This window comes from Oncorhynchus masou, unplaced genomic scaffold (assembly GCF_036934945.1).
Source record: "Oncorhynchus masou masou isolate Uvic2021 unplaced genomic scaffold, UVic_Omas_1.1 unplaced_scaffold_1403, whole genome shotgun sequence".
Taxonomy (NCBI): domain Eukaryota; kingdom Metazoa; phylum Chordata; class Actinopteri; order Salmoniformes; family Salmonidae; genus Oncorhynchus; species Oncorhynchus masou.
Window position 1 is genome coordinate 29,608 of NW_027003963.1, and position 15,182 is coordinate 44,789.

The 15,182-nt window shown below is 43.8% G+C and overlaps 2 protein-coding genes across 3 annotated transcripts in view; one reads left to right on the forward strand and one right to left on the reverse strand.

The window, feature by feature from the left end:
• LOC135530637 (uncharacterized) overlaps nt 1-15,182 on the reverse strand; it is a 72,113-nt gene that overhangs the window by 24,973 nt on the left and 31,958 nt on the right. The gene's annotated exons all lie outside the window — the stretch shown is intronic.
• On the forward strand, nt 329-14,964 carry LOC135530636 (calcium-binding protein 2-like). Its single transcript, XM_064958921.1, has 6 exons — nt 329-493; nt 11,255-11,285; nt 12,457-12,591; nt 13,047-13,156; nt 13,338-13,517; nt 14,950-14,964. Exons 1-6 carry the CDS (start codon nt 329-331, stop codon nt 14,962-14,964), a joined length of 636 nt encoding a protein of 211 aa, XP_064814993.1.

Sequence of the window (15,182 nt, forward strand, 5' to 3'; positions counted from 1 at the left end):
TCAGAAATATCATTTTTTAAATGTTTATTAGCATTGACGACACTGAGTTGACTGTACAGAATATTGGTTCATACACGCTGCTAGGAATGACTGAAACCAGGAAGCATTGCTACTTTAGTGATCTGGTCTACAGCCTAGTGTGTCTTAGAACAATAAGGAATAGGGCTGAACAACTGCTTCACTCACCTGCCATTTTTATTGGCTGAACACACCTTTTCTGATCATTCTGATTGGTTGGCATGTGGTTGGTTAATCGATCTGATTGGTTCCCCTCCCTAAGGGGGTATTGCCCTCGGAGGGGAGCGGAGCCCCATTGGCTGCGGCTGCAATGCCGGGGGGTGTGGGGGCCCTGGAGGAAGAAGAGGAGGAAGATGAAAGGAGAAGAGTGTTTGAGGAGCCTTTGTGTGCTGTGGTCCAGAACTGCACCGTTCTACACAACATCGTGGGCCCCGCCTGCATCTTCCTCAGAGAGGCGTTCATTCAGAGCCAGCTCGTATGTAACCTTACAGAGATACACACACCCACACGCACACACACACACACACACACACACACACACACACACACACACACACACACACACACACACACACACACACACACACACACACACACACACACACACACTAATGTAAACTACATACTATACTGATATAATAGTCATCGACAGCTCTGATCCTATCCACAGCTCTGATCCTATCCACAGCTCTGATCCCATCCACAGCTCTGATCCTATCCATTCATCACCCATTCCACAGCTCTGTTCCTATCCACAGCTCTGATCCTATCCACTCACCACCCTGCCCACAGCTCTGATCCTATCCACTCACCACCCTGTCCACTGCTCTGATCATATCCACTCACCACCCTGTCCACAGCTCTGATCCTATCCATTCACCACCCTATCCACAGCTCTGATCCTATCCACAGCTCTGATCCTATCCACCCACCACCCTGTCCACAGCTCTGATCCTATCCACTCACCACCCTGTCCACAGCTCTGATCCTACCCACAGCTCTGATCCTATCCACAGCTCTGATCCTATCCACTCACCACCCTGTCCACAGCTCTGATCCTACCCACAGCTCTGATCCTACCCACAGCTCTGATCCCATCCACAGCTCTGATCATATCCCCTCACCACCCTATCCACAGCTCTTATCTTATCCACAGCTCTGATACTATCCACTCACTACCCTATCCACAGCTCTGATCCTATCCACCGCTCGGATCCTCTCCACTCACTACCCTATCCACAGCTCTGATGCTATCCACCGCTCGGATCCTCTCCACTCACTACCCTATCCACAGCTCTGATCCTATCCACCGCTCGGATCCTCTCCACTCACTACCCTGTCCACAGCTCTGATACTATCTACAGCTCTGATACTATCCACTCACAACCCTGTCCACAGCTCTGATCCTTTCCACAGCTCGGATCCTATCCACAGCTCTGATCCTATCCACTCACCACCCTGTCCACAGCTCTGATCCTATCCACTCACCACCCTGTCCACAGCTCTGATCCCATCCCATCCACAGCTCTGATCATATCCCCTCACCACCCTATCCACAGCTCTTATCTTATCCACAGCTCTGATACTATCCACTCACTACCCTATCCACAGCTCTGATGCTATCCACCGCTCGGATCCTCTCCACTCACAACCCTGTCCACAGCTCTGATCCTATCCAAGCCCTGATCCTATCCACTCACCACCCAGTCCACAGCTCTAATCCTATCCACTCACCACCCTATCCACAGCTCTGATCATATCCACAGCTCTGATCCTATCCACAGCTCTGATCCTTTATACTCACCACCCTATCCACATCTCTGTTCCTATCCACAGCTCTGATCCTATCCACTCACCACCCTGTCCACAGCTCTGATCCTATCCACAGCTCTGATCCTATCCACAGCTCTGATCCTATCCACTCACCACCCTGTCCACAGCTCTGTTCCTACCCACAGCTCTGATACTATCCACTCACCACCCAATCCACAGCTCTGATACTATCCACTCACCACCCTATCCACAGCTCTGATACTATCCACAGCTCTGATACTATCCACTCACCACCCTATCCACAGCTCTGATACTATCCACAGCTCTGATACTATCCACAGCTCTGATACTATCCACTCACCACCCTATACACAGCTCTGATACTATCCACTCACCACCCTATCCACAGCTCTGATACTATCCACTCACCACCCTATACACAGCTCTGATACTATCCACTCACCACCCAATCCACAACTCTGATACTATCCACAGCTCTGATACTATCCACTCACCACCCTATCCACAGCTCTGATACTATCCACTCACCACCCTATACACAGCTCTGATACTATCCACTCACCACCCTATCCACAGCTCTGATTCTATCCACAGCTCTGATACTATCCACTCACCACCCTATACACAGCTCTGATACTATCCACTCACCACCCTATCCACAGCTCTGATACTATCCACAGCTCTGATACTATCCACTCACCACCCTATCCACAGCACTGATCCTATCCACAGCTCTGATACTATCCACAGCACTGATCCTATCCACAGCTCTGATACTATCCACTCACCACCCTATCCACAGCTCTGATACTATCCACAGCTCTGATACTATCCACTCACCACCCTATCCACAGCACTGATCCTATCCACAGCTCTGATACGATCCACTCACCACCCTATCCACAGCTCTGATCCTATCCACAGCTCTGATCCTATCCACAGCTCTGATACTATCCACTCACCACCCTATACACAGCTCTGATACTATCCACTCACCACCCTATCCACAGCTCTGATACTATCCACAGCTCTGATCCTATCCACTCACCACCCTATCCACAACACTGATCCTATCCACAGCTCTGATCCTATCCACAGCACTGATCCTATCCACAGCTCTGATACGATCCACTCACCACCCTATCCACAGCTCTGATCCTATCCACAGCTCTGATACTATCCACTCACCACCCTATCCACAGCTCTGATCCTGTCCACAGCTCTGATACTATCCACTCACCACCCTATCCACAGCTCTGATACTATCCACTCACCACCCTATCCACAGCACTGATCCTATCCACAGCTCTGATCCTGTCCACTCACCACCCTATCCACAGCACTGATCCTATCCACAGCACTGATCCTATCCACAGCTCTGATACTATTCACTCACCACCCTATCCACAGCACTGATCCTATCCACAGCTCTGATACTATCCACTCACCACCCTATCCACAGCTCTGATACTATCCACTCAATATTAGGTTATATTTCTATGACACCAGCATCACCCCTGTGACATCATCATCACCATTACATTCTGAGCAGCATGATTGGAGGAAACCACTTCCTCATCATCTCCACCAAAGATCATCTGCCAACCCTGTGAGTGTCCCATATCCATTGAATCTGCTATGAATCGTTGTTAGTAATGGCTTATTTACTTTACATATAGAGCACAGTGCAACTTTATTTTAGCAAGCAACACGTTCTATGGTAGACCACATCCTGCTGTGTTTTATGTTATTATCTCCCATCATGAAGTTGGATTAATACTGTGAAATTGTATCAATGATGATAATGTCCAATTAGTGTAAGAGCTGTTTGAAAAGAGCACCTGAAAATTCTGCTTGTTTTGCATGGGTGGATTTTTGGCCTGCCTGGCGACATCACCAGTTGATTTAAGTTAATAGACCAATAGCAAAGGGAGTTTCAAACCTCACTGCCAATAACAGCTATTTTTCAGGTTACATTTGCCTCCCATTTGTCTCAATGTCTTGCTCAGACCACTCCCAGACTTTACTAGCAAAAGTATTGCTTGAGAAATGTCATTTAGCTAAAAAGCCACTTTTGTTTATTTTTGATCATTTTAATTAAAAACAATCACAGTAAGGGATACTTTGGGATTTTTGCACTTCCCAAGGGTTAGATGAACTTGTGTATACCATTTTTATGTCTGCATGCAGTTTGAAGGAAGTTGCTCACTAACATTAGTGCAATGACTGCATGCTAGCTGTACCTGTAGACCTCCAGCTTTTGCTCTAACGCTACTTAGCATTGGCTCACAAAACGACCTCTAACTTCCTGAATACTGGACGCAGAGACAGAAAAAGGTATCCACGAGTTGAGATGACTCTGGGGAGGCAGATAAAGGGAACCAAAACCCTGAAGGATCCCTTTAATTGATACCCAGAAAGGACTTCGAGATAAAATCCTTAAAGTTTCTACGTTTTAAGTAGAACAAACAAAGATAAAAGAGAACAAAGTCCTAGAACAGATTGTTCTGTAGATGCTGTTGAAGACAGAGTGTGTGGCGATGACATGGTCAGTGCTCAGCCTGTTCCTCAACGTTGTAATTTAGATGATGGATTCATCTCCTGCTCACCGAGTGAGCAGCGTCTGATATGGCCTCTTATTCCAGATTAATGTCTTTGTTCGAGTGAGAAGAGACCATATTGTTTCAGTCCCAAGTGGCACCCTATTCCCTATTTAGTGCACTACTTTTAACCAGGGCCCTGGTCAAAAGTAGTGCACTACATGGGGAATATGGTGTCATTTTGTACACAGACACAATCACACACATAGGGGAGTAATTTCCTGTTAGCAGCTATGCTAGGCTAATGCTAAGTACTATTAGCTAGGTGTTTTTTTTCCATTTGGGCCAGGTACTTAGAGTAACTGAGGAGCTAGAACTTGATAGAGGATCTGTCCGTAGATGGACTGTTGGGGAGAAATATCACACGTGGGGAGATGGTGTGGTTTTGATTCCGTCATTATGAGTTGGAGATGCTTATTAGTGATGAGTATTTCATGAACCAACAGCTTTTTTTGATGAACGTTGGAAATCAAATCGCATTAGTGAAAGAGCCGTTCATTTGGCGCCCTGATTTGCATACTGCTGCTACTGCTTTATGAGCTCAAAACAATGATTATTTGCAGATAGGTTACAGCAACATTATCTAACGTTACAACATTATTTAAAGAGGGTGAATCCTCACTGCAGAAACAATACATAGCGGGGAGAGCACATAGCATGTCATTCTGGTCGCTCATTTTAGCAATGCGTAACAAAAATTGCAGCAGATCTACGTTAACACTTTGGCCAGGTAAAAAATGTTTGGCTTTACGTTAGAGATTTCAGGAACGCCCATCACTCATGCTGATGGGAGGCCAGCATAGAGGCATGTGGGCAGGGATTGGTCAATTTGAAAGCGATGGACCATTTGAACCAACCACAGAGTGTAGTACTGCTATCTATACAAGGCTGCCAATCGAGCAGATCATTAGAACCTATTCTACAAAGGTTTGACCTAAAAGCTACACTGGCGAGGAGGGTAAATGGCAGGGATTCGAACCATTTGAACCACTCATGGAATTACGAGTTAGAATGGCATAAGGGTTAATAGTCTATTGATACGGAACACAAAGTACTGGTTATGTAATCCTACAATCCTCTGCTCTCCCACTTGGAGGTGTCTGTAGGTCCAGAGTGGATTTATGAGCTATGATGGTGCATATTGCTGGGGATATGAACCTATAAGAGCTATGATGATGCGTATTGCTGGGGATATGAACCTATAAGAGCTATGATGATGCGTATTGCTGGGGATATGAACCTATAAGAACTATGATGATGCGTATTGCTGGGGATATGAACCTATAAGAGCTATGATGATGCGTATTGCTGGGGATATGAACCTATAAGAGCTGTGATGATGCATGTTGCTGGGGATATGAGTCTATAAGAGCTATGATGATGCGTATTGCTGGGGATATGAACCTATAAGAGCTGTGATGATGCGTATTGCTGGGGATATGAACCTGTAAGAGCTATGATGATGCGTATTGCTGGGGATATGAACCTATAAGAGCTATTATGATGCGTATTGCTGGGGATATGAACCTATAAGTCCAACCAAGCCCCAGCACCTTGGTTGGAAGGTGAAAGTCTAAATACAATTGTGTGTGTCTGTGTGTAAACAAGTCGATGAGCATAGTGCCTATCATCATTAGTCATTTATCTGGATACTGTTTAGCATACATATAATCTCTCTCCTGGTCACTCTAATCCAATCCTGTTGTGTTACTATTCCTGGTGATGTGGTTGTGATGTCATTGGCTGTCAGTCACAGAGCAGAAGACAGAACACGTGTGAAACAAGGCCATCGGGACACATTCCAAACTCTCCAGCCACCCTAGAAAGCACACGGCTGGGAGAAAGTGGGTGTGCTTAGGCAAATTGTTTCAGTAGAGAAAAACTCTCAATTGCTGTGAATTAGAACCCATTGTGCATTTAGATTACATCATAGTATTAACACTGACGTTTGGGTCATCATTCAAATAACATTTTATTAGCCACGTGCTTAGCAGATGTTATTGCGGGTGGAGCAAAAAGCTTGTTTGCGGGTGTAGGGAAAATCTTTCCGACATTCATCAGAAAGAATGACAAAGCTTTTGATATCATTGAGATAAATGATGGACTTTGAGTTTGTGAACGAGAGATTTGTGCCTTTACTTTCAGCAAACAGATGTTGTTTATTATGGCTGGGTCATCACCTCAGCATCAGTTGTGCTGCGACTATCCTCCACCATCCAAACTCAATATCTTACATGCATCCTATAGAAGTAACTCTGGTTTAGGACTCAAAACATTACTGTATTTATTTGTCATTTGTATTTAACCTGTATTTAACTAGGCAAGTCAGTTAACAACAAACTTATTTACAATGGCGGTCTACCAAAAGGCAAAAGGCCTCCTGCAGGGACGGTGGACGGGGATTAAAATCAATCAATTAAAACAATATAAATAGGACAAAACACACATCACAACAAGAGAGACAACACTACATAAAGAGAGACCTAAGACAACAACATAGCAAGGCAGCAACACATGACAACACAGCATGGTAGGAACAAAACATGGTAGCAACACAACAAGGTAGCAGCACAAAACATGGTACAAACATTATTGGGCACAGACAACAGCACAAAGGGCAAGAAGGTAGAGACAACAGTACATCACACTTAGCAGCCACAACTGTCAGTAAGAGTGTCCATGATTGAGTCTTCGAATGACATTGAGATAAAACTGTCCAGTTTGAGTGTTTGTTGCAGCTCATTTCAGTCGCTAGCTGCAGCGAACAGAAAAGAGGTGTATATCCTATAGAAAACGTCCTGGGTTAGGACTCTTTATTTAGCTAATTATGTAACTTCTGAAGGTAATTGTTTGCACCAGATGTTATTTAGGGGCTTCATAGCAAACGGGTGAATACATAAGAATGGAACACTTTTCAGTAAAGTCTTTTTTTAAATTTCACTTCACCAATTTGGACTATTTTGTGAATGTCCATTACATGAAATCCAAATAAAAATCTATTTAAATGACAGGTTGTAATGCAACAAAATAGGAAAAACACCAAGGGGGATGAATACTTTTGCAAAGCACTGTATCTCTGGTTTAGGACTCAATACGTTATTGTAACATACAATTGAAGTCGGAAGTTTACATACAATTAGGTTGGAGTCATTAAATCTTGTTTTCAACAACTCCACAAATTTCTTGTTAACAAACTATAGCTTAGGCAAGTCGGTTAGGACATCTACTTTGTGCATGATTTTTCAAAAAATTGTTTACAGACAGATTATTTAATTTATATTTCACTGTATCACAATTCCAGTGGGTCAGAAGTTAACATACACTAAGTTGACTGCGCTTTTAAACAGCTTGGAAAATTCCAGAAAATGATGTCATGGCTTTAGAAGCTTCTGATAGACTAATTTACATAATTTGAGTCAAGTGGAGGTGTGCCTGTGGATGTATTTCAAGGCCTACCTTCAAACTCAGTGCCTCTTTGCATGACATCATGGGAAATCAAAAGAAGCAATTTCCAAACGCCCGAAGGTACCAGGTTCATCTGTACAAACAATAGTACATATGTATAAACACCACTGGACCACGCAGCCGTCATACCGCTCAGGAAGGAGATGCGTTCTGTCTCCTACAGATGAACGTACTTTGGTGCAAAAAGTGCAAATAGACCCCAGAACAACAGCAAAGGACCTTGTGAAGATGCTGGAGGAAAAAGGTACAAAAGTATCTATATCCACAGTAAAACGTGTCCTATATCAACATAACCTGAATGGCTGCTCAGCAAGGAAGAAGCCACTGCTCCAAAACCGCCATAAAAAAAGCCAGACTACGGTTTGAAACTGCACATGGGGACAAAGATAGTACTTTTTGGAGAAATGTCCTCTGGTCTGATGAAACAGAAATAGAACTGTTTGGCCATAATGACCATCGTTATGTTTGGAGGAAAAAGGGGGAGGCTTGCAAGTCAAAGAACACCATCCCAACCGTGAAGCACGGTGTTGGCAGCATCATGTTGTGGGGTGCTTTGCTGCAGGAGAGACTGGTGCACTTCACAAAATAGATGAAATCATGAGAATGGAAAAATATGTGGATATATTGAAGCAACATCTCAAGACATCAGTCAGGAAGTTAAAGCTTGGTCGAAAATGGGTCTTCCAAATGGACAATAACCCCAAGCATACTTCCAAAGTTGTGGCAAACTGGTTTAAGGGCAACAAAGTCAAGGTACTGGAGTGGCCATCAGAAAGCACCGACCTCAATCTCATAGAAAAATTGTGGGCAGAACTGAAAAAGCGTGTGCGAGCAAGGAGGCCTGCAAACCTGACTCAACTCTGTCAGGAGAAATGAGCCAAAATTCACCAAACTTAATGTGGGAAGCTTGTGGAAGGTTACTCGAAACGTTTGACCCAAGTTAAACAATTTTAAGGCAATGCTACCAAATACCAATTGAGTGTATGAACATTTCTGACCCACTGGGAATGTGATGAAAAAAATAAAAGCTGAAATAAATTATTCTCTCTGCTATTATTCTGACATTTCACATTCTTAAAATAAAGTGGTGATCCTAAATGACCTAATACAGTGATTTTTTTTTTAAACTGAGTTTAAATGTATTTGGCTAAGGTGTATGTAAACTTCCGACTTCAACTGTATATCCTATAGAAGAATCTCTGGTTTAGGGCTCAATACGTTACTGTAACATATATCCTACAGAAGAATCTCTGGTTTAGGACTGAGGATGTACAGGCTTGGTGATATTAAAAAAGGTTTTCTGAGTGCATGCATGCGTATGTGCATGTGTTCCTCACGTGTACTAAACACCCCAAATCTCCTCATCTCCATTTGTGGCCTGGCAACTCTATCCTGTAATCTGTTTGAACTATGACCTTTGGCTGCACGGCAACTCTGACCCTGTAATCTGTTTTGACCTTTGACCCTGGCAACTCTGGCACTGAAATCTGTTTTGACCTATGACCTTGGCTGCATGGCAACTCTAGCCTGTAATCTGTTTTGACCTATGACCCTGGCTGCATGGCAACTCTGGCCCTGTAATCTGTTTTGACCTATGACCCTGGCTGCATGGCAACTCTCGCCCTGTAATCTGTTTTGACCTATGACCTTGGCTGTATGGCAACTCTAGCCTGTAATCTGTTTTGACCTATGACCCTGGCTGCATGGCAACTTTGGCCCTGTAATCTATTTGACCTATGACCCTGGCTGCATGGGAAGTCTGGCCCTGTAATCTGTTTTGACCTATGACCCTGGCTGCATGGCAACTCTGGCCCTGTAATCTGTTTTGACCTATGACCTTGGCTGCATGGCAACTCTGGCCCTGTAATCTGTTTTGACCTATGACCCTGGCTGCATGGCAACTCTGGCACTGTAATCTGTTTTGACCTATGACCCTGGCTGCATGGAAACTCTCACCCTGTAATCTGTTTCGACCTATGACCCTGGCTGCATGATAACTCTGGCCCTGTAATCTGTTTTGACCTATGACCCTTACTGCATGATGAACTGTTATTTGTCACATGAATGAAATGTTATGTGTAACATGCTTGGTAAACAACAGGTGTGAGTGTGTGTGTGTGTGTGTGTGTGTGTGTGTGTGTGTGTGTGTGTGAGTGTGTGTGTCCAGTCATTGGCAGAACCTACTGTGTGTTTGAGACTGACTACAGTCAGATTGCACAACATCACTGATTACTCTACAAATCCCCTTGCAACAAACTGATCCCCTCTAACACGTTGCCTGTGTCTACCTCACACTGACTAAATTCCAAATGGCACCCTATTCCCATATAGTACACTGCTTTGGATTGATGGGCCCTGGTCAAAGTAGTGCACTATACATGGAATAGGGTGCCATTTGGAACATAACAGCTTCGATTTAGCCTACCACTGACAGACAGAGCAGTGCAGCCAATCACAGGGGACGGAATAGGACTGTGTTGAGCGAACTGAGGGGTTGCTAAAGCCAGTCAGATCACATGCTGTGTAATCCTGTAACAAATCGCCGGTCTGGCTGCGTAACATGAATTGATGGGGTTTTAGAGATGAGGGAGGGAGAGAGGGAGGGAGTCGACATGCGTGAGAGAGAAGTGAATGAATCCTCTCTATTTAAGATTATGCCATCTCTCACTCTAAAATGAGTCCCTATCAAATGATCCCCTATCAAATGAGTCCATATCAAATGAGTCCATATCTAATGAGTCCATATCAAATGATTCCCTATCTAATGAGTCCATATGAAATGAGTCCATATCAAATGATTCCCTATCTAATGAGTCCATATCTAATGATTCCCTATCTAATGAGTCCATATGAAATGATCCCCTATCAAATGAGTCCATATCAAATGAGTTCATATCTAATGAGTCCATATCAAATGATTCCCTATCTAATGAGTCCCTATCAAATGATCCCCTATCAAATGAGTCCATATCAAATGAGTCCATATCTAATGAGTCTATATCAAATGATTCCCTATCTAATGAGTCCATATCAAATGATTCCCTATCTAATGAATCCATATGAAATGAGTCCATATGAAATGAGTCCATATCAAATGATTCCCTATCTAATGAGTCCATATCTAATGAGTCCATATGAAATGCTTTACTACCTGTCCAGTTCAGTCCGCAACATTCAGATGGAGCTAAATCAAAGATGTGCAGTTCTCTTTGTTTTTATGAGGATGTTTCTCTGTCAGCCATTGTGTGTGTATTTCTGTTCATCTACACTACAGTATATTCAGTGTCCTTATCGTTGTGTGTGTGTCTGTGTCCGTGCGAGCTAACACACTGTGTCTGTCACTCTGTGTGTGTCCCCTCCAATCTGAAACACTGCAGGACAGAGACCTACGGCCAGAAGAGATTGAAGGTACAGATATAAGAGACATTACACAGAGCCAGTCAACACTATCATCCTCCCTCTGTCCCTGTTTCTCTCAGTCAACACCATCATCCTCCCTCTGTCCCTGTTTCCCTCAGTCAACACCACCATCCTCCCTCTGTCAACACTCATCCATCCTCATTCCTCCCCTCTCCCTGTTTCCCTGTTTCTCTCAGTCAACACCACCATCTCAGTCCATCCTCCCTCTCCTTCCCTGTTTCTCTCAGTCAACACCACCATCCTCCCTCTCCTTCCCCCTGTTTCTGTTTCTCAGTCAACACCACCATCCTCCCTCTCCTTCCCTGTTTCTCTCAGTCAACACCACCATCCTCCCTCTCCTTCCCTGTTTCTCTCAGTCAACACCACCATCCTCCCTCTCCTTCCCTGTTTCTCTCAGTCAACACCACCATCCTCCCTCTCCTTCCCTGTTTCTCTCAGTCAACACCGCCATCCTCCCTCTCACCCTGTTTCTCTCAGTCAACACCACCATCCTCCCTCTCCTTCCCTGTTTCTCTCAGTCAACACCACCATCCTCCCTCTCACCCTGTTTCTCTCAGTCAACACCACCATCCTCCCTCTCCTTCCCTGTTTCTCTCAGTCAACACCGCCATCCTCCCTCTCACCCTGTTTCTCTCAGTCAACACCGCCATCCTCCCTCTCACCCTGTTTCTCTCTCCATCTTCCTGTCTTTTCCATACATACTCATATTTTCAACATATTCAGTCAACACCGCCATCCTTTACTCCCATCTTCCTGTCTTTTCCATACATACTCATATTTTCAACATATTGTATTTACTCCCAGGCAACACCAATAAATTGCAGTGTTCTGGCTCTACTGTGTTGTCCTCCCTCAAACTTAAAGATACTTTAATGTGGCTGCAGGATATTGTACACCGCTCATACAGGAGTAATAGAGACCTTGTTCACAATTGTATAACAAAATATATCAGGTGGCTGCAGCACCCTCATCCCTCCTACTTCCTGTAGTTATGGGTGTGGCTTGTCGTCAAAGAGTCTAAAATGAATATAAGAAACAATGTCTATTTTTTTCATTACTATTCAACACCCCACCGCTCTCCTCCCATTCCCCCATACACCTCTCCTCACCCTTATCTACCCCTCTCTCCTCCTCCCCCATCCCCCTCCTCCCTGTGCAGAGCTGAAGGAGGCGTTCGGGGAGTTTGATAAGGATAAAGATGGCTACATCAGCTGTAAGGAACTGGGAGAGTGCATGAGGACTATGGGGTACATGCCCACTGAGATGGAGCTCATCGAACTCAGCCAGAACATCTGTGAGTCACACACACACACACACACACACACACACACACACACACACACACACACACAGATGTAAAGACATACAGTATATCACAAAAGTGAGTACACTTTTTGGACATTTTCACTTAGAGGTGTACTCACTTTTGTTGCCAGCGGTTTAGACATTAAATGGCTGTGTGTTGAGTCAAGCTGTACACTCATTACTTTACATTGTAGCAAAGTGTCATTTCTTCAGTGTTGTCACATGAAAATATATACTCAAATATTTACAAAGATGTGAGTGGTGTACTCACTTGTGTGATATACTGTACATGCACACATTGTGAGTGTGCATGCATGCATGCAGCACACACACACACACATTAACCAGAAGAAGCTAGGGCATACCCTCTGTGTGGTATTTGAAGCTCTTCAGCTCTTCATCACCCCTGTGACCATTTCTGTAATGACTCTTGTTTCCATCTAGGTGGAGGCAGAGTGGACTTTGAGGACTTTGTGGAGCTGATGGGTCCCAAAATGTTGGCAGAGACAGCAGACATGATTGGAGTGAAGGAGCTCAGGGATGCTTTCAAAGAAGTACGGAGAGACAATATTAATCTTATTATATCTGTTTACACAAATGAAATGACAAGTTATTTTCTCATAACCTGCTCTTTCTATCCATTTAATCTGTCCTCTTCCCCTCCCTTTCTACCACTCTCTCCCTCACCTCACTTTACTTCCTCCTGTCCTCCTCCTCCTCCTTCTTCTTCTCCAGTTTGACTCGAACGGGGACGGTCAGATAAGCCTGGCTGAACTGAAGGAGGCCATGAAAAAGCTGGTGGGGGAGCAGCTCAACCAACCAGAGATCGACGAGATCCTCCGAGATGTCGACCTCAACGGGGACGGCCTGCTCGACTTCGAGGGTGAGGGGAGAGTGTGGGATGAGGGGGAGAAGGTGAGGGGAGAGTGGGAGGACAAAAGGGGACAGTTTGGTGGACTTTTAGGGGGGATGGGAGAGGGGGGGAGTAGGAGGGGGAGAGAGGAGGAAGAGGGAAGAGAAAAGGAGACGATTTGGTGAACTTGAAAGGGGAGAGAGAGGGTGAGTGAGGAGGAAGAAAGGGGGAGGGAAGGGAGTGGGAGGAAAGGGTGTGGAGAGGAGTAGAAAGAAATTAATATAGAAAGAAGGACAGAGAGGGGATTAGGGGAGAACTAATGGATCAGAGAGGAAATGTGACATGAGATATGATGAAGGTTGCTCTCTGCTACAATACTATGTCCACCCTGTTTCACCATGCTAATCTCACTATGTTGTCACGATTCTAATACTCACCGTGTTGTCACTATTCTATTACTCGCCATGTTGTCACTACACTAATAGTCACAGTGTTGCCACTATACTAATAGTCACAGTGTTGCCACTAATAATAGTCACAGTGTTGTCACTATACTAATACTCACAGTGTTGTCACTATACTAATACTCACTGTGTTGTCACTATACTAATACTCACAGTGTTGTCACTATACTAATACTCACAGTGTTGTCACTATACTAATAGTCACCATGTTGTCACTATTCTAATACTCACCATGCTGTCACTATACTCACCATGTTGTCACTATTCTAATACTCACCATGCTGTCACTATATTAATACTCACCATGTTGTCACTACACTATTACTCAGTGTTGTCACTACACTATCACTCACAGTGTTGTCACTATTCTAATACTCACAGTGTTGTCACTATACTAATACTCACCATGTTGTCACTATACTAATACTCACCACGGTGTCACTATATTAATACTCACCATGTTGTCACTACACTAATACTCACCATATTGTCACTATACTAATACTCACCATGTTGTCACTACATTAATACTCACCATGTTGACACTACACTAATACTCACCATATTGTCACTATACTAATACTCACCATGTTGTCACTACATTAATACTCACCATGTTGTCACTATACTAATACTCACCATATTGTCACTATATTAATACTCCATGTTGTCACTATACTACTACTCACAGTGTTGTCACTATACTACTACTCACAGTGTTGTCACTATACTAATACTCACCATGTTGTCACTATACTAATACTCACCATGTTGTCACTACACTAATACTCACCATGTTGTCACTACACTAATACTCACCATGTTGTCACTACATTAATACTCACCATGTTGTCACTATATTAATACTCCCCATGTTGTCACTATATTAATTCTCAAGATGTTGTCACTACACTACTACTCACAGTGTTGTCACTATACTACTACTCACAGTGTTGTCACTATACTAATACTCACTATGTTGTCACCATACTAATAAAAATGTAGCTCATATTTTGTGTTCTTTCCACAGAGTTTGTCAGGATGATGTCTCGCTGATTCTCCTGGCCAGAAGACCATGATGACATGACTTTAAGAGACTAGTAAACAACAAAACCTCCTCTGTTAGATGTTATGGACCAGTCCTCAGTATGTTGTTGTACATGTAATTACAGTATTAATGATGTACAAATATTTCATGTTGTTTTTAGGGTATTTGTTCTTACTTTTTTTCATAGCTATAGCAACAATCCCTCCTAATACTGT